Below are 18823 nucleotides of genomic sequence, written 5' to 3'. Positions count from 1 at the left end.
ATGTGAATTTCCAGGGAATTATGCTGCATGAAAAAGCCAATGCCTAAATTATAAATTTTATCATTCCATTTATATGTTCTTGAAAGTTAAAACTACAGAGATGGGAGAAGAGATTAGGGTTGTGGGGACTTAAACAGGGGGCTGTGGGCAGAAAGGAAAAGGCTGTGGCTACAAAAAAACATAGGAACTATCTTTGTGATGATTTAAGTATTCTAAGCCTTGACTGTATCAATGTAAATATACAGGTTGTAACACTATATATAATTTTGGAAAATGTTACCATTGGAGGAAACTAGATAAAGGGCACATGGGATCTCTGAATTATTTCTTACAACTGCATGCAAATCTAGAATTATCTCAAAATAAAAAAATTTAAAAATTTAAAAAGCTAGGACAAAAAGAAAGTACATTGTTAGGTGGTAGACCAAAATCCAACTACACTAAATGTAAATTCACTAAATATGTCAAACTAAAGAGTAAGATCGTCATTGTTGATTTTAAAATAATGCTGTTTAACAACAGATACACTTTAAAAATAAAACAGGTTAGAAACAAAAGGATAGAAAGAGATAAACCATGCACTAACCAAAAGAAGGATGGTGAAACTATAGTAATATCAAGATTTTTTTAAAAAAAGCAATTATTATAAAGAGTAAATTCCAACAGGATTGATCCAACAGGAAGTTATCACAACTCAAAATATCCAATAAGAGAGCTTCAAAATATATAAAGCAAAGTTAACAGAAATAAAAAGAAATCTACACAAATCTCCAAGTATAAAAAATCAGGAAGCTGGCCTGACATAGAACAAGCAACTCTGTTCTTTTATCATCTCTTAACAAAATGATAAGCAAAAATAATTCTTACAGTAGACAAAAAAAAAATTACTATTGGTAAAGACAAAATACAAGCAAAACTTATTTGGAGGGAATGTTCTCTCATGTAGTGTTTGACTGGGAGTCTCTTGTCCCTTCCCAGACGTAGAGTCACACTACTCTGAAACAGTGCCCATTATCATCTAGTGAAAGGAAGACCTCTACTGAATCCTAAAGGTACCATAGTCCTTACTGGCTTTATATAGCTTCATGGTAAGCTTAGGAGTCAGAAGCCTCTCTGATAATTTCCAACAAGTACAAGTTCCTGATATTTAGCATCCTGTAGTCTGCAGCATTTTGTTCTCATTGTCATCATATCATAGTAGAAAAGCATCGGGCTAGTGTTTTTCATAGGCATTTTCTCCATTTTAGTCTCTTCTGCAGAATTATTGCAGTCTTCAACTTTGTCAATGTTTTTTTTAAATTCTTAAGTCAGAGCTGAACCCATATGAAATGCTGGAAAAAAGGAAAAATCTTTAGGGCAGTAGTGGAGTAACAGAATAAAAAAGTGTTTCAGTTACACGGATTCACAAACCTCTAAAGTTCCTCCCATTTAATATCTTGGTGACTGGTTTATAGACGCAACCTTGTAAGTTTCAATATTGTAACGGAATCGGGTCCGAAAAGCAGAAACACACAGAACTGACAAAAGCACACAGTATCTGAAAAAACCGCAGGGTCAGAATCAGAAGTCCACAAGAACATACAACGTGCCCATGGTCATACAAATGGTCGCAAAGTCGCACGACCCTCAGTCACTGGACCTCAGTCTCTCCACTCCATAGACCCCCCACCCCTAGTTCCACGGCCTAAATCTCCCCCCCACAACACCACTCCTCTCGTTTCTGCCTGCCTGCCAGGACCTTGAGGCTCAAGCTGCCCCATCTCGTCCCGCTACGAGCCCCTGACTTTTCCCCGCCGTCACCCCACTGAAGTCCGTGCGAGGCCGGTATCAGACGGAACTAAACCCACTCAGCGGTGCTTCCGTCACGGATCAGGCAATATAACACCGGGAACCCGGACACCCAGCCAACCGAAAGGAGGAAGAGACTTTGCGCAGAAAATAGACTTGGCCATGAAGGCCTCTGGGAAACGTAGTCCTTGGCTGAAAAGTTGCCAGCCTTTTCAGATTCTTGTCAGCACCAAGTTGCACTTCCAGGCTCCTAGTGGAGTGCCGGGCTCAGGAGAAGCAGCTTCAGCAAAACTCATTTGAGCCTCCTGGGCAGATCTGGGCGCCCTTAAACGCAGTAGGTTATTCCCGCTACTCGACAGCAAGAAAGCGGGCCCGCCCCTCCCGTGAGCCGCAGGGGCCTCTGGGAAGTGTTGTCCGGCGTCTAACGGACCGAGGCTCGTGCTGCCCTCAGTTAGAGCCGACGCTGACCTTACAGACGCCTGCGACTCTGCCCGCACCGGTTGTGCCACTTGGGCGGCGTTGAGTTGTGGAATTGGGCCTGTATCCGCGGGCTCGTTGGTGAGTCCTCGGGAGGCCGCGAGCTCGGAGTCTGGACCCTTTGTGCTGGTTGGGAGTAGGGGCCTGCGGACCCGGTGCCTGTGTGTCGGAGGAGGATGCCGGCAGGGCTGTGCCGGTGCGAGTGGTTTCCCGAGGCCGTGGGAGTGGCGCGTGATGGAACTGTTTGCCAGACATTTGTCTGTGACGGACTGTGGCCGTGAGAACGTGTGTGTAAGCGGATTTTGTGGGTGTGCTTTTCCTTTTACGTTTCAGTATGAGTGTGGGTGCGAACGTGCGTGATTGTGGGATCGGGAGTGAATGATAAACTCGGTGGATGAAAGGTGGTAGAGCACGGTTTGTGTGTGTAGGTTTGTGCGACTGTACCAGTGCCTCATTTCTTTTTTTCTTTTTTTTTTTTAATATTTTTATTTATTTCTAGGAGAGAGAGAGAGAGACAGCGTGAGCAGGGGAGGGTCAGAGAGAGAGGGAGTCACAGACTCTGAAATAGGCTCCAGACTCTGAGCTGGCAGTCAGCACAGAGCCCGACGCGGGGCTCGAACCCACGAACCGCGAGATCATGACCTAAGCGAAAGTCGGACGCTTAACCGACTAAGCCACCCAGGCGCCCCACCAGTGCCTCATTTCTTTGGTTATGATAATTGGAAATGTATCTTTAAGTGAGATGGCAATAGCCCCAACACTTTTAGTATTTATTTATCTTAAATTTTATTTTTGTGTCACAGCCACATTGTCTTATGTGCATACTAACTTCATGCCCCTTGCCCCCGACTCCCCGCCCCAAGTGGCGAAATACAGAAAAGGTCATGGAAGACAACATTCATAATTCTGCCAGCCACTATCAAAATTTACTTCCCATCCTTTCACCCCTCTGTGAATACATACAGGCGTTGCTATATTATTATATATGTGCATAGTAGCTTAGAAATTGATATAATACTACACATACAATTCTGTAACCTACTTTTGTCGTTTAACAGTACACAGTATCTTCCCAGTTAAACATTTATAAATTTATGTCGTCATTTTAAAGTTTTTCATGCTCTATATTTTAGTACATTTACTCCTGCTGATGGGTAATTTGTTTTTTCCAGCTTCTTGCCATTATGAACAATGTGTTTATCACAGTTAGTTGTCATATATTATAATGCACTTCCTAATGGGGGGGGGGAGGCAAAGGGGTAGGCTTCTAGAAGGGGAACTGATAGGTCAAAATATATGTGGTTATTAAAGGCTCCTTTAATCTATCCAATTATTCTCTTGTAAGGTTCCAATAATTTACAGTATTATTGACATAGTTTAAGATTGCTGTATTCATACACCCTTGATAACAAAGGTTATCCACTATTAGTAATCTTTGCTAACCTCATAGATGTAAAATCTCTTTAATTTGCAGTTTTGTTACTATTGAAGTCAAGCATTTTAAAAATCTTTGTGAGTTATGTGTTTCCTAAAATATTTTTCTGAAGCAGTATTGTTTTCAAATTTATTTTCTAGATTCTTCAGCTATTAATTCATTTATTCATCAACACTCCCTTTACCGAATGCTGTCTATGTGACAGGAATAATTCTAGATGCTTGGGATATAGCACTGAACAAAAGAAATTCTCTGCTGTCATGGTACTTACATTGTCGTGAGCCAGATAATAAGTGAGATAAGTGAGTTAAATATAACATACATTCAGTAGTGAAAAGTATTAAGAGAAAAAGCAAAACAGAAAGATATAGAGAGAGAAGGGAATTCGAGTTTTAGATAGGGTAGCTAGGGAAGGCATCTTAAAAAGGTTATAATAAAGATATGATGGAAGGGGGACGCCGGGGTGTCTTAGTCAGTTGAGCATCCAGCTCACTTGGCTGAAGTCATGATCTCTGATTCATGGGTTTGAGCCCCAAGTCAGGCTCCATGATGGCATTTCGGATCCTACTTGGGATCATCTCTCTCCTTCTCTTTCTGCCTTTCCCCTACTCACGCGCATGTGCTCTCTCTCTCTCTCAAAATAAATAAACTTAAAAAACAAAAGACATGAAGAAAGTAAAGGAGCTATATATGCACGTGATTGAGGGAAGGTTATTCCAGGCAGAGTGAACAACAGTTCGCTGAGTTGGGGTGGGAAGATGCCTGTTCCAGCAGAGAGACTGATGTGGCTGAAATAGAGCAAATGAGATGGGGACTAGTGGGGAATGAGAGAAGAAAGGTAATTGGAGGGAAGGAGGGCAGATCAGGTTCATAATGTGGGCCATATTATGATTTGGCTTTCACTGTGAATGAGGTGGGAAGCTGTTGGAGAGTTTTGATCATGGGAGTGATATTATCTTGCCTGCAGTGTAAGAGGATCACACTTTGACTGCTCTTGATAAGAGAACTATAGGAGGAAGGATTGGGGGTTGGGGGGTAAGGGCAACAGAGACCATATAAGAAACCTTTACAATAATCTAGGGAAAAGATGTCCATCACCTGGAACAGAGTAGTAAAAATGGTGATAGTAGTCATGGATATAATTTAAAAATAGAGCTGGTGGGATTTTCTGAAGGAACTTATGTGGAGTGTAAGTGTGACAAGATGACACAGTATTTTTCAATCTGGGAAACTTGAAGAACAGAGTTATTAACTGAGAAAGAAAAGAGAGTAGGAAAAACTGACTTGGGGCATAGGGACATAGTGAGATTTCAATTTGGAATATAGTATATGAAGCATGAGACGCCCTCTGGACATTCAAGTGGAGATCATAAGTTGGCAGTGGGATATACAACTATGAAGTTCAAAAGAAGGATCTAAGAGGAGTGCCTGGGTGGCTCACTTGGTTAAGTGAGCATGGAGCCTGCTTGGGATTTCCCTCTTTTTGTCTCTCTCTGCTCCACTGTTGCTCTCGTGCATGGCTGTGTGCTCACATGTGCACGCTCTCTCTCCCTTTCTCTCAAAAAGGAAACATGTTTAAAAAACATTATGTAACATCTAGGCTAGAGCATAAATTTGGGAATTGTCAGTATGTAGATGATGTTTAAAGTGAATAGACTGAATGAGCTCACTTAAAGGATAGGGTAGATAGAAAAAGGTAGAGATAAAGGACTTATCTATGGGTCACTCCGACAAAGCCTGGGAAATGAGAAGCAACCAACAAAAAGGACTGCAAAGGACTAGCTAGAATGGTTAGAGGGAAACTGGGTGGGTTTGATACCCTAGAAACCAAAGGGAAAATGTGTGTTAACAAGAACTGTGTCAGTGCCGCTGATAGGCCAAGTGAAATGAAGACTGAGAAAAGAATGTTGACTTTAGCAACATGAAAGTCATTGGTGACCTTGAAGAGCAGTTTCAGTGGAGTATGGAGCTAAAGAGAGAAATGGAGAAAAAAAATTAGAGGTACCCTATTATAGATAATTCTTCAAGTTTTTCCTTAAATGGAAGAAGGAGTGAAATAAAGGGATAGATGGAGTTGGATTTAACCAGAGTGTTGGTATCATGAACTAATTAGGACTAATGTGAGACAAAGGTGTCTAAGTTGGCAGGAATTAATTATATGAATTGACTGTGAACTTTAGGCCTGGTAAGTAGAAAAGTGAGGATAGGAATGAGGGACAGTGAAAAATTGGTGGAATGAATGAAGTTCCTGATGGGGTTGAAGGACTGTTGGGTTGAAATACTAGAGAAAGTAAGGTAGAGAGATAGGGGTATATTATTCCTTTTGTTGTCATATGTTTTCACAATAGAACAATCCCTCTTTTTACCACCATACCAGTTCAGGAAAACGTGGGAGATTATCAGCTATGTTCCAGTAGGGATTACAAAATGATACTTGGTATAAATGGTATTTGAGTTCTACATTCCTTCTTCATTTACTAGCTGGAATATTTTTGTAAAGAAAAAAATTTCCTTTATCAACTCTTTGGTTACCTTGATGAAAGATTTTATAGGAAAAGCAAAATAAATTGATTCTTTCCCTTTATAAGTTTTCAGGCTATTGAATTGGTTCCTTAGCATTTCCCAAGGAGTTATTATTTTACTGTTATATACTAATAGATTTTAGCATATTTGATGTGATTCAAACCATTGTGCTTATTTTCTCTGTGAAACTCAAATTTTCCCATCTTTGGTTATCTTTTCAAGATGTCTTCTAAGTCTTTTTAACACATCTCTGGAAGTCTTTGATAGTGTCCTACATTTCTGTGTGAAAGGTTATTCCAAGATCATTTTGAACATTTCCTGGTGCCCTGATAGGGGCATGATAAGGAAATGATATTTTGAGACCACTGTTAGAGTGCTTATTGTTACTGCCATGGTCATTGTTTCTAGATTTTTTTTTTTTCCTTTTTGATGGACAGAGCTAGGAAATACACTCTTTTATTTTTTTAATAGCTTGATATATTTTATCCATTAAAAGTGTACAATTCAATGTTTGTTTTTTTACTATATTCACAGGCATACCCATCACCATAATGTAATTTTAGAGCATTTTTGTCCCTCCTAAAAGAAATACCTATTAGCAATCAGTCTTCTATTCCCCTCCCTCATCCCAGTCCAATCAACCCACTAATCAGCTTTCTGTCTCTATAAATTTGCCTATTCCAGACATTTTATGTAAATGAAATCATACAATATATTATCTTTTGTGACTGGCTTCCTTCCCTTGGCAGGTTTTCAGTGTTTATTAACATTGTAGCAGGAAGTATATATATACTTTTTAATGTTTTATTTATTTTTGAGAAAGAGAGAGAGAGTGTGAGCAGGGGAGGGTCAGAGAGAGAGGGAGATACAGAATCTGAAAACAGGCTCTAGGCTTTGAGCTAGCTGTCAGCACAGAGCCCCACGTGGGGCTCGAACCCACGAACTGTGAGATCATGACCTGAGCCGAAGTTGGATGCCCAACTGACTGAGCCACCCAGGCGCCCCGGGAAGTATATTCTTAACAGAATGGGCTTCATGAGTTCATATTGCTATTTCCAATTTTAAAAATTCAGAAATACCCAGTTTTTACTTTGGTTTTATTCATGTATCTTCTGTTTGCTCATTTATTCATCCATATTTGTATTTCTGTGATGTTAGTTATTTTTCTCATTTGTGATTTTATTTATTTGAGTCCTTTCTCTCTTTTTCTTGATAAGTCTGGCTGGAGGTTTACAATTTTACAAATTTTCAAAGAACCAGCTCCTGGTTTCATTGGTCTTTTCTATTGTTTGATTTTTGGTTTTTGTTTTTAATTTTTATTTATTTAAATTCTAGTTACTTAATATACTGTGCAATATTAGTTTCAGGAGTAGAGTTTCTAGATCATTTGTTTCTGCTCTAATCTTTATTATTTCCTTCCTTCTGCTTGCTTTATGCTTCATTTGTTTTTCTTTCTCTAGCTCCTTAGGTGTAAGATTGGGCTGTTTATTTTATTTTTTTTTAAGTTTTTAAAATTTTTTAAATTTATTTCTGAGAGAGAGGGAGAGAGACAACGGGAGCAGGAGAGGGTCAGAGAGAGAGGGAGACAAAGAATCTGAAGCAGGCTCCAGGCTCTGAGCTAGCTATCAGCACAGAGCCCGACACAAGGCTCAAACCCATGAACCGTGATACCATGACCTGAGCCGAAGTTGGACCCTTAACTAACTGCGCCACCCAGCCACCCCTGGGCCATTTATTTTAGAGTTTTCTAACTTCTTAAGGTAGGCCTGTATTGCTATCTACTTCCCTCTTAGGACTGCTTTTGCTGCATCCCAAAGGTTTTAAACTGCCATGTTTTCATTTTCATTTGTTTCCCTGTATTTTTTTCTGTATTTCCTCTTTGATTTCCTGGTTCACCCATTCATTGTTTAGCACCATGTTGTTTAACCTCCCTGAATTTGTGGTCTTTCCAGATTTTTTCTTGTGATCAATTTCTAGTTTGATAGCATTGTGGTCAGAAAAGATAAAGAAGTCTTGTTTATATTCTGTTTGTGCTTCTATCACCTTTTTCTCTCTACACCTATTAGTAACTTTAAAATTTTTTTTTTAGTCTTTTGGGGTTCCATTCCAGTTTTTAATATGAGCAATTATGCTTGACGTGTATATTCATGCCATCCTTAGATATATTGTAGCTTACCATTTCCATGTTCCTTTTTTTAATCTCACTTTTCTCAGGTCATCTTATAAATTTGAAGATTGACTTGACAAGTTGAATGAAAATGTTTTTTGAGTTGTTACTGGAATGTTATTAATTTTATAGATAATATTGGGAAAAGTGTCATCTTTACCATGCTCACTTCTATTCTTAAGCATGATCTTTATTTAAGCCCGTTTTATCAGTAAATCGAATAAATGGCTCTTACACAGCTTTTGTTTGCCTTATTCTTAGTACCTTAGTGTTTTTCTTGCTTTTGTGATTGTGAATAGGTTAGTTAAAATGCCACACAGATCTCCTACTATGTTTAATTCACCTCTCTCCTGGTTAAGCACTTACAGTTTGTATCCTTTGACTATCTTCCAGAGTTACTGTCAGGCTGATTCTGACTGGTTTTGACAGCTTTTCCAGTTTCTGGGCAGACATGGACCCCTAGAATTTCTTACTATTACATTTTGGCTTTACTTTTAACCTATCTGAAATGTGTTTCTTGTAGGCACATATAGTTGGGTCTTGATGTTTTTACCCACTGTAACAACTTATTTTTCCATTTTTATGTTTTGACCATTTATACTTAATGCAATTATTTATATGGTTGAATTAATATCAGTCATCTTTTGTAACTCTTTTCTGTTTGTTCCATCTGTTTCTTTTTTTCCCTTCTGGACTTCTGTTTCTCATTGAGCATTTCGTATGTTTCCATTTTGTCCACTCTTTTACTGTATCATATCCTTGTAAAAAAAAAAATTGGTATTACTCTTGAGTTTACAATATATATATATTTTAATGCTTTTTTGTCCAATTTTTTAAATATATTTTTTTTATTTTTGAGAGAGAGAGAGCACAAGCAAGGGAGAGGCAGAGAGAGTGAGAGAGAAAGGGAGACATAGAATCCGAAGCAGGCGCCAGCCCCCGATGTGGGGCTCAGACGCAAGAACTGTGAGATCATGACCTGAGCTGAAGTCAGATGCTTAATCGACTGAGCCACCCAGGCAGCCCTACAATTTATATTTGTAACTAATCTGAGTTCACTCTCAAAAAATGCTATAGTGCTTCAGATAAAGTGCAAGGAACTTTATAACAGAACAGTTGACCCTTGAACAATATGGAAGTTAGGGATGTCAACCATTATGAAATGAAAATCCACCTATAACTGTAAATTCCCCCAAAACTTAACTACTAATAGCCTGCTGTTAACTGGAAGCCTTACTGATAATGTAAACTGTCAATTAACACATTTAAAAACAAATTTTTTTTAACGTTTTTATTTACTTGTGAGAGAGAGAGAGACAGCATGAGCAGGGGAGGGTCAGAGAGAGAGGGAGATACAGACTCTGAAGCAGGCTCCAGGCTCTGAGCTGGCAGTCAGCACAGAGCCCGACGCGGGGCTCAAACCACGAACCGTGAGATCATGACCTGAGCTGAAGTCGGACGCTTAACCGACTGAGCCCCCCCAGGCGCCACTGATTCTTATAGGAAAGTAAGCTAGAGAAAAGTAGGTTATTAAGAAAAGCATGAGGAAGAGAAAATATATTTACAGTATTGTACTGTATTTATTGAAAAAAATACCCGTATAAGTAGACCCACATAGTTCAAACCTGTGATGTTCAAGGGTCAACTGTATTCCCAAGTCCTCCCTCTCATTCCTGTGACATTCTTGTCATTCATTTCACTCGTGCATGTGCTATAAAATCACCCAATACATAAAATCACCTAATACAATTATTTCTTAAATAAACATTTCTCTTTTAGATAAATTAAGAATGAAAGAGCCAGAAGATTTTATTTTACCTTCATTGTGCTTTTCTGTTATGCTACTTTTCTCTGTGTAGGTCCAAGTTTCTGACCTATATCATTTTTCTTCTTCCTGAAGAACTTTTAACATTTTGCAAGTCAGGTCTACTGGTGATAGAATTCAGTTTTTGTTCATTTGAGAAACTTTTTTTTTTAAGTGTTAATTTAAATTCCATTTAGTTAACATACAATATTAGTCTCCTTTGTTTTTGAAGGATAATTTTCCAGGTTAGAGAATTCTAGGTTGGTAGGATTTTCTTTTAATACTTTAAAATATTTCACTCCACTGTCTTTTTGTTTGTATGGTTTCTGATAAGAATCCTATTGTAATTCTTATCCGTGTGGCTTTATCCATAAGGTGTTCTTTTTTCCTGGCTTCTTTTAAGTTTTTTCTTTTTTTGACTTCCCTTGAGTATGATATCCCTATGTATGGATTTCTTGGTATTTACCCTGCTTGATGTTTTCTGAATATCCTGAATTTGGGAGTAAAGTAGATCCAAACAGAGACATATCTCAATCAGAGATAAAGTAGTTTCTTAATTTGACTTCTTTAAGGACAAGAAGGCAGTGGTCTGATGGAGCTGATCACTACTAAGGAGATGGTTTCCAGGTAGTGGGGTATGCAGTGTCTTTATTTTCTTTTTAGGTTTTTTAAAAAATTTATATATTTTGAGAGAGAGAGAGTGCAGGCAGGGGAGGGGCAGAGAGAGAATCCCAAGCAAACTCTGCAGTGCCAGCATGAAGCCCGATGTGGGGCTCAAACCCACAAATATAAGATCATGACTAAGCTGAAACCAAGAGTCGGATGCTTAACCAACTGAGCCATTTAGGCACTTCTGCAGTGTCTTTTAAAGGAACAGGTGCTCTGATTTTAGGTTTTTAATTAAAAAAAATTTTATGTGAATATGGTTGATAAGTACTCTTTGCTTTTAAAGAAGGACATAAATGGCACATCCTGTGCCATTTTGTGATTTGAACATTTGTTGCCAAGTGAGGTAGTAGACCTGGAATCCACAGACACATGGGAGTAGTGGGAGAGAAGACTGGGGAAGAGTTGGAATGGTGGTGAAAAAAAAAAAAACAAAAAAAGCTCAGTTATCTACCATAGAGCCGAATTCTAGGGGGTAAGTTAGCTCAGGCAATCTAGAGATTTGCTATGTATTTGAAGCCAAGGATAGGGCTCTCAGTGATTTTTGGGGGTTTTGGCAAACTTTGGATTCAAGCAGGCAGAGATGATGATGATGGTGGTGGTGGTGGTGGTTGTGGTGGTGGAAATGCCAAAGTTGTTATGTGTATTTTAAGTATATTAGAGTTCATTTTAGGAGGTAATAACACATAGTAGTTTAGAAATTGAACAAATTGATATATATATATCACAGTAAGTTCTTTGCAAATAGGGGGAGAAAAATAACATTTGCAATGAATAGAACATCTAGTCTGAGATGTTATGACAAATGTAGCACAAAGGATGGGAGGGAGGAATTTGGAATATATTATTGTAAGTTCCCCCTAGTACAAGTAAAGCTGTGTGGTATATTGTAAAACCTAGGGAAACCACTAACTTTTTTTTTAAAGAGGTAGAAATAATAATTTAATGCAGGAGAAAAAAAGGAATAATAAAAAGTACTTAGTTAAATCAAGCCAAAGCCGAAAAGGTGAGGGGTGAGGGTGGGTAGGGGACAAAGAAACAGTACAAGTGGAGCAAATAGAAAACAGCTAAGAAGATGGTAGATTTTAATCCAACTATATCAGTAATTATATTAAATATTATTGATCTAAACATACCAGTTAAAAGATAAAGATGTTTACCCCCATTGGATAAAGGATCTCCTGAATGCTATTTACAAAAAAAAAAATTAAATATAAAGATTGATGCCTTGAGAGTAGATGATAGAGAAAAATATCTTGCAGAAATATGAACCAAAAAAAGAGTAGCAATTTTAATATTAAACAAGTAGACTTCAAACAAGGAATATTATCAGGGATGAAGAAAGACATTATATCATGATAAAGTGATCAGTTCTCTAAGAAGCTATAACAGTTCCAAAATGTATATGCAGCTAACAACAGAGCTTCAAAACATATGAAACAAAACCTGATAGAACTGAAAGGAGAAATAGACAAATGCACAGTTATAATTGGGGACTATAAAGTTCCTTTCTCAGTAATTGATGAAGAAAAGAGGCAAAAAGTCAGTAAGGTTTTTGAAAACCTGAAAAAACATTTATCAGCCTACAGTCAAGTGTTTAATGTCAATTTTTTGGTATTCAAATGTTAATGACCTTTATGGAACACTCTACCCACCAACAGTAAAATATGTGTCTTCCTCAAGTACACATGGACATTCACCAAGATAGATCATACTCTGGGCCATAAAACAAACTTTAGCAATTTCAAAGCAATAGAAGTATTTTAAAATATGCTCTCAGATCATACCAGAATAAAACTAGAAATCAAAAAAAGAAAGCTATCTGGGTAATTTTCAAATACTTGGATATTAAACAACATACTTCTAAATAGCCCATGAGTCAAAGAGGAAATCTCATAGGAAATTAAAAAATACTTTGGGAGTACCTGGGTGGCTCAGTTGGTTAAATTGTCCGAACCTTGCTTTCAGCTCAGGTCATGATCTCACTCCTGATATTGAACCCTGCCTTGGGCTCTGCACTAGATGTGGAGCCTGCTAAGGATTCATTCTCATTCTCTCCCCTCTCCCAACAAAAGTAAAAAAATAAATAAATATAAATAAAGATACTTTGAACAAAAATGCAATATATATCATGTGGGATGCAGCTAACTCAGTAATTACAGGGAAATTCATAGCACTAAAATGCTATAAGTAAATAGAAAAAGCTCAAATCAGTATTAACTTCTGCTTTAAGGAACTGTGGGAGAAAAGGAGCAAATTAACACCAAATCAAATAAAAATAAATGGATATTAAAGACTAGAGCAGAATTCAATAAAACTGTAAACAAACAAATAATGGAGAAAATCCATGAGCCAAAACTAGTGTTCTGAACAGATCAATAAAATTGTTAAACCTCTGGACAGTCTGACCATGAGAAAAAGAGACAAGATAGGAATTGCCAATACTAGAATTGAAAGATGGGGTATCACACTCATCCTACAGATCTTGAAAGGATAGTAAAGGAATATTACAAATGCTCAAAGTCCATGAATTCTCCAGCTTATATAAATGGGTAAATTTTTTGAAAGACACAAACTACCAATATTTACTCAATAATTAATAACCTGAATAGTTATATATTTATTAATGAAATTGAATTTGTGTTTAAAAACCTATGATACCAAAAGCAAAACCACAAAATTAAAACTAGTGGGACTACATAAAACTAAAAAGGTTATGCACAGCAAAGGAAACCATCAACAAAATGAAAAGGAAATCTACTAAATGAGAGAATATTTGCAAATTATATACCAGATAAGGAGTTAATATCCAGAATATATAAAGAACTCAAAACTCAATAGTAAAAATACCCAAAGCAATCCAGTTTTAAAACTGGGTGGCTCAGGGGTGCCTGGGTGGCTTAGTCGGTTAAGCGTCCGACTTCAGCTCAGGTCATGACCTCACAGTTCATGGGTTTGAGCCCTGCATCGAGCTCTGCTGACAGCTCGGTGCCTGGAGCCTGCTTCAGATTCTGTTTGTCTGTCTGTCTGTCTCTCTCTCTCTCCTAGAAATAAATAAAAATATTAAAAAAAAAAAATGGGTGGCTCAGTTGGTTAAGTGTGCAGCTTCAGCTCAGGTCATGACCTCACAGTTCATGGGTTTGAGCCCTGCATCGAGCTCTGCTGACAGCTCGGTGCCTGGAGCCTGCTTCAGATTCTGTTTGTCTGTCTGTCTGTCTCTCTCGGCCCCTCCCCACTTCATACTCTGTCTTTCTCTCTCAAAAATAACATTTAAAACATTTAAAAAGTAAATAAAATGAGCAGGAGACCTGAATAGACATTTTTCAAAAAAAGATATACATATGGTAAATGAATACATGAAAAGATGTTCAAGCATCACTTATCAGGGAAATGCAGATGAAAGCCACAATGAGGTATCACCTCACACCTATTGTAATGGCTATTCTTGAAAAGATAAGAAATAACACATGTCGACAAAGATGGGGAGAAAAGGGAACACTTATGCATTGTTGGTCAGAATGTAAATTGGTAAAGCACCTATGGAAAATAGTATGGAGATTCCTCAATAAATTAAAAATAGAAATGCCATATGATCCAGCAAAACCACTTCTGGGTGTTTTTCTGAAGAAAACAAAGATACCCATTTAGAAAGAAATATGTACACCCATGTTCTTTGCAGCATTATTTATAATAACCAAGATATGGTTGTAACCTAAATGTCCCATCTGTGGATGAGTGGAAAAAGAAAATCGTGTGTGCGTGTGTGTGTGCGTGTACATACATACATGCATTAGGATATTATTTAGCCATAAGAAAGAATAAAATCTTGCCATTTGTGACAACATGGATGGACCTCAAGGGCATTATGCTAAGTGAAATATTAGGGGGAGTGAAATATCAGAGGAAGACAAGTACTGTATAATTACATTTATACATGAAATCTAAAACAATAAATGCCCCCCTCAATACCAAGGTCATAGGTAAAGAGAACAGATTGGAGGTTGCCAGATTGGAGGGGATAAGACAGATAAGTGAAGGTGGTCAAAAGGTACAAATTTCTATTTACAAGTCCTGGGGATATAATGTATAGCAGAATGACTATAGTTAACAATACTGTATTGCATTTGTGACATTTGCTAAGGGAAAAGATCTTTAAAGTTTTTATTACAAAAAAAAATTCTTGTAACAATGTAAGATGATGTATATTAACTAGACTTATTTTGATGACCTTTTCACAGTGTACCCAAATATCAAATCATCATATTGTACACCTGAAACCAACATGTTATATGTCAGTTATACCTCAGTAAAAATACTTTCTAAAAAAGGAAACTATACACACAAATAATTTCACAAGTGAAATAGCAAACATCTAAGAAAGAAATTATAACAATTCTGTATAAACCCTCCCAGGAAGTAGAAGAAGCTGAGCACTTTCCAACTCATTTTATGAGACCAGCCTTACCCTGATACCAAAACCAGACAAAGACATGACAAGAAAACTGCAGACCAGTATTTCTCATGGACTTAGATACAAAAATCCTCAACACTGAATTGAAAAATTGAATCTAGCAATATAAAAAGGATAATATAACATGATAAATAGATTTATGTTGGGAATGCAAGATGAATTTTAAGTTCATTATTGGAAAATAATTGGAGAATCAGTGACTCTACTTCACCAAAAGAGAGTAAAAAAGAATTGTATGATTATCTCAATAGATGCAGAAAAAGCAGTTGACAAAATTCAACGTTTATTCATGAAAAAAGTCTCAGCAAATTAGGAGCAGAAGGGAATGTTCATTTTTTTTTTTAAATTTATTTCTAGGAGAGAGAGAGAGAGCGTGAGCAGGGGAGGGTCAGAGAGAGAGGGAGTCACAGACTGAAACAGGCTCCAGGCTCTGAGCTGGCAGTCAGCACAGAGCCCGACGCGGGGCTTGAACCCACGAACCGCGAGATCATGACCTAAGCAAAAGTCGGACGCTTAACCGACTAAGCCACCCAGGCGCCCCCCAGAAGGGAATGTTCATTACTGAAGTTCATCTAAAAACAAAAACCCAGAATACTGGCGCTTACATCATACTTAGTGGTGAAATAATGCTTTACCTGTAAGATTAGCAAGAAAGTGAAGATGTCCTCTATCACAACCGTTATTCACCATTGTATTGGAAGTCTTAGTGAGTGCAATAAAGAAAGAGAAAGACAAAGACATAAATCGGAAAGGAAGAAATACAGCTGTTTCTATTAGCAGACAATCTAGATTATCTAAATAAAAAAACCCCAAAGAATCTATGCAAAAGCTCCTAGATATCTTACATGAATTTAGCATGGTTGCAGGATATATAATCAGTGTATAAAGTGAAATCATTTTTATATTCCAGCAATGAACAGTTGGGAGTTTGAAGTAAAAAATTTTATTAGCGCTCCCCCAAAAAAGATACTTAAAAATAAATCTCACAGAATATGTGGAGGCACTGTATGCTGAAAATGAAAAAAAAAAAAAAAGTGATGAAAGAAATAAAAAAATAAGTGGAGAAATATACTACATTCATGGATCAGAAGACTCCTGTCTCTTTAATTTGATCTGTAGGTTAAACATAATCTCAATCAAATTTTTAGCAATCTTTTTTATAGATAACAGTGAAGATGGAAGTAGAACCCAAAATGCAAGGCAGAAAGAGACAAATGTATTTACCTCTACTTCATTGTAGTCGATGGGGGAAAAAATCCTGTTTAAATAGCTCTCATTTCTTTTTATCTTTTGTAAGTCTTTAACAATATATAAAGTCGTTTTTGTTGAACCATCCTTCCAGTTCATGTACTGCTACTGTTAGAAATTCTATGATGAAATCCATCATTAGGTGCCTCAAAGAAATTATGGAGTTGTTTTCTCCCCATTTTCTATTTCTTGCCTGTACTTGAAAAATTTGATGATTCAGAGAAAGAAGAAAGACAGTAGGGGGAGTCCTGATTGGTATCTTCTGTCTGGCTAGTTGATGACTTCAGTTCACCTTAAGCAAATGCTCTTAATATTATTCCTCTTTTAATCTGTGCCCACATAGACCCATGCCCACTACCAGAGCCAGAACAGTCCTGACAACAGAATGTGCTTGTATCCACCCTCAGGCCCAAGGGACTGCTATGTGCAAGAGATACGTGCAGAAAAAAATACATATATCACAAATTTTTCCATAACTCATCTCCTCTTAGTCAATATTTTGTCACATTGTAACTCATCGCTGTAAAGGATGCTGGGAAAGTTAGTAACTGGCAAAGGGAAATAAGATTACCCTCATTGACCTAGATCAATCATGATTTTATCCTTAGGAGAAGGTATATTGCCATGTGAAAAAATTAAGGTTTACTTTTCAAGGAATAAGGTGAAAGCAATGGCTGTTATTCATAACATTATCTGCCACATCTGGCCTTTAGGAGTATGCTACTTCTCTATCCTTAGTGAAGTATCAAATTTTATTCACAGAATTTTGTACTGTCGGTGCTGGGGAACTACTGAGATACCATCTTATTCTCCTGTCCTCTTCAATTTTATTTATTTAGTCCTCTTCTACTTTTTTTGTTTATTTATTTTGAGAGAGAGAGAGAATCCTGAGCAGGCTCCATGCTGTGAGTGCAGAGCCCGATGCAGGACTCGAACTCATCAACCGTGAGTTGAAATCAAGAATTGGACACCCAGTTAATTCACTGAGCCACCCAGGCACCCTAATGTGAATTTTATTTTAAAAAGTGGAGTAGTGCTACTAGACTTGAAATAAAAAGAGGAAAAACTATACTGTTTTTCCCCCATCTCTAATTCCTATTCCCAGAAAAAAACCACTTTCAGCTGTTAAGTGTGATTTCATATATATATGTTTTTTACTATGGCAAATAAGAATTTAACTCTCTTACCACCACCAATATCTCCAACAAACATCACTCAGACATGCAAACTTCTTACTCCTTCCTTGAAAGGATATAATTACATCACCATTTTGGTTAAATTCTCATTTAGTTGGTAATGTCTCAATACATTAGAATGCCTTAAGTGTTCTGTCAGTTTCCTATTTTCCTTGTTTATTTGCTTTCATGAAGCTATAGGTCTTCCTGCTTCGTGTGAACTGTTTATTTCCTAATACAGAGCTATTGACAGATTTATGGGACATCTCCCACATGTGAAATCATATTCTTACCCACCTTATGCCTAAGCTACACATGATCTTACCAGTCATCCTTATACTTCTCAGCACCTCTGGTGTGAATATTCTTGGCCTTTCTGATGGATCCATGAATCATTTTGCTACAGGTTGACCATGAATCCACTTAGTGGGTACAGGTTTCTGAAACCACAAAGCACACCTGGTCTAATGGCTTTTCTTCTCTTTCCCAGCTCTGCCTTTTTAAGCCCTGTCTGTTACCAGAAAGAAGAGGAAATGACTGAGTCCCAGGTAAATTTTAAATAATTTATTCTCTGCTTTATTCTACAGTGTAGTTTAAGGGGAATACAGTAATCTATACAGTAAATTGGAAAATCCTATATACATAAGGCATTTTCAGAGGAAACAGAGTTGGAAGATTAAGACCAAGAAAGAGTTAAAATATGGTAATACCAAAATGCATTCATTTAGAGGGATTAAAGTTGGGCTTCAATTTCAATTTCATTATTATGGGTGAACAAACCAGAGCAGAAACTCTTTACATAATTTGCATTATAAATAAGAATTAAACATTTCTTAGAAGTATGCTTGTCATTGGCACCTATTGTCATAGGTCAGTGAGTATATATCTATTTTTTTATTATAGTGTGACCTCTTGTAGTTGAGAAACCGAGCTATTTTGATGGTTTGTTTTGATGAAAGAGAAAACAAAGAATGTATGTTAAAATATCCAACATTGGAAAGAATGGAAGGGAAGATTATCAGAAAAAAGGATAAATGATCTCTTTCATGCAAAGGGAGACCACACAACA

The 18823-nt window shown here is 37.3% G+C and overlaps 2 protein-coding genes across 2 annotated transcripts in view; one reads left to right on the top strand and one right to left on the bottom strand.

Annotated features, from left to right (window-relative positions):
* ZNF570 (zinc finger protein 570) overlaps positions 1-2334 on the bottom strand; it is a 38503-nt gene extending 36169 nt beyond the window's left edge. Inside the window, exon 1 of the mRNA XM_077773755.1 lies at positions 2257-2334. The gene's annotated coding sequence lies outside the window, so the exon portion shown is untranslated. The remainder of the gene's footprint in view (positions 1-2256) is intronic.
* Positions 2257-18823, top strand: part of LOC144239602 (uncharacterized) — a 42999-nt gene continuing 26432 nt past the window's right edge. Inside the window, 3 exon segments of the mRNA XM_077773692.1 lie at positions 2257-2346; positions 3841-3998; positions 18245-18302. Of these exon segments, the coding sequence (XP_077629818.1) occupies positions 18288-18302 (15 nt within the window). The 5' untranslated portion in view covers positions 2257-2346; positions 3841-3998; positions 18245-18287.

The sequence above is a fragment of the Crocuta crocuta genome, unplaced genomic scaffold (genome assembly GCF_008692635.1).
Source record: "Crocuta crocuta isolate KB4526 unplaced genomic scaffold, BGI_CrCroc_1.0 scaffold267, whole genome shotgun sequence".
Lineage (NCBI taxonomy): Eukaryota > Metazoa > Chordata > Mammalia > Carnivora > Hyaenidae > Crocuta > Crocuta crocuta.
This window is presented reverse-complemented; position numbering and strand designations above follow the sequence as displayed.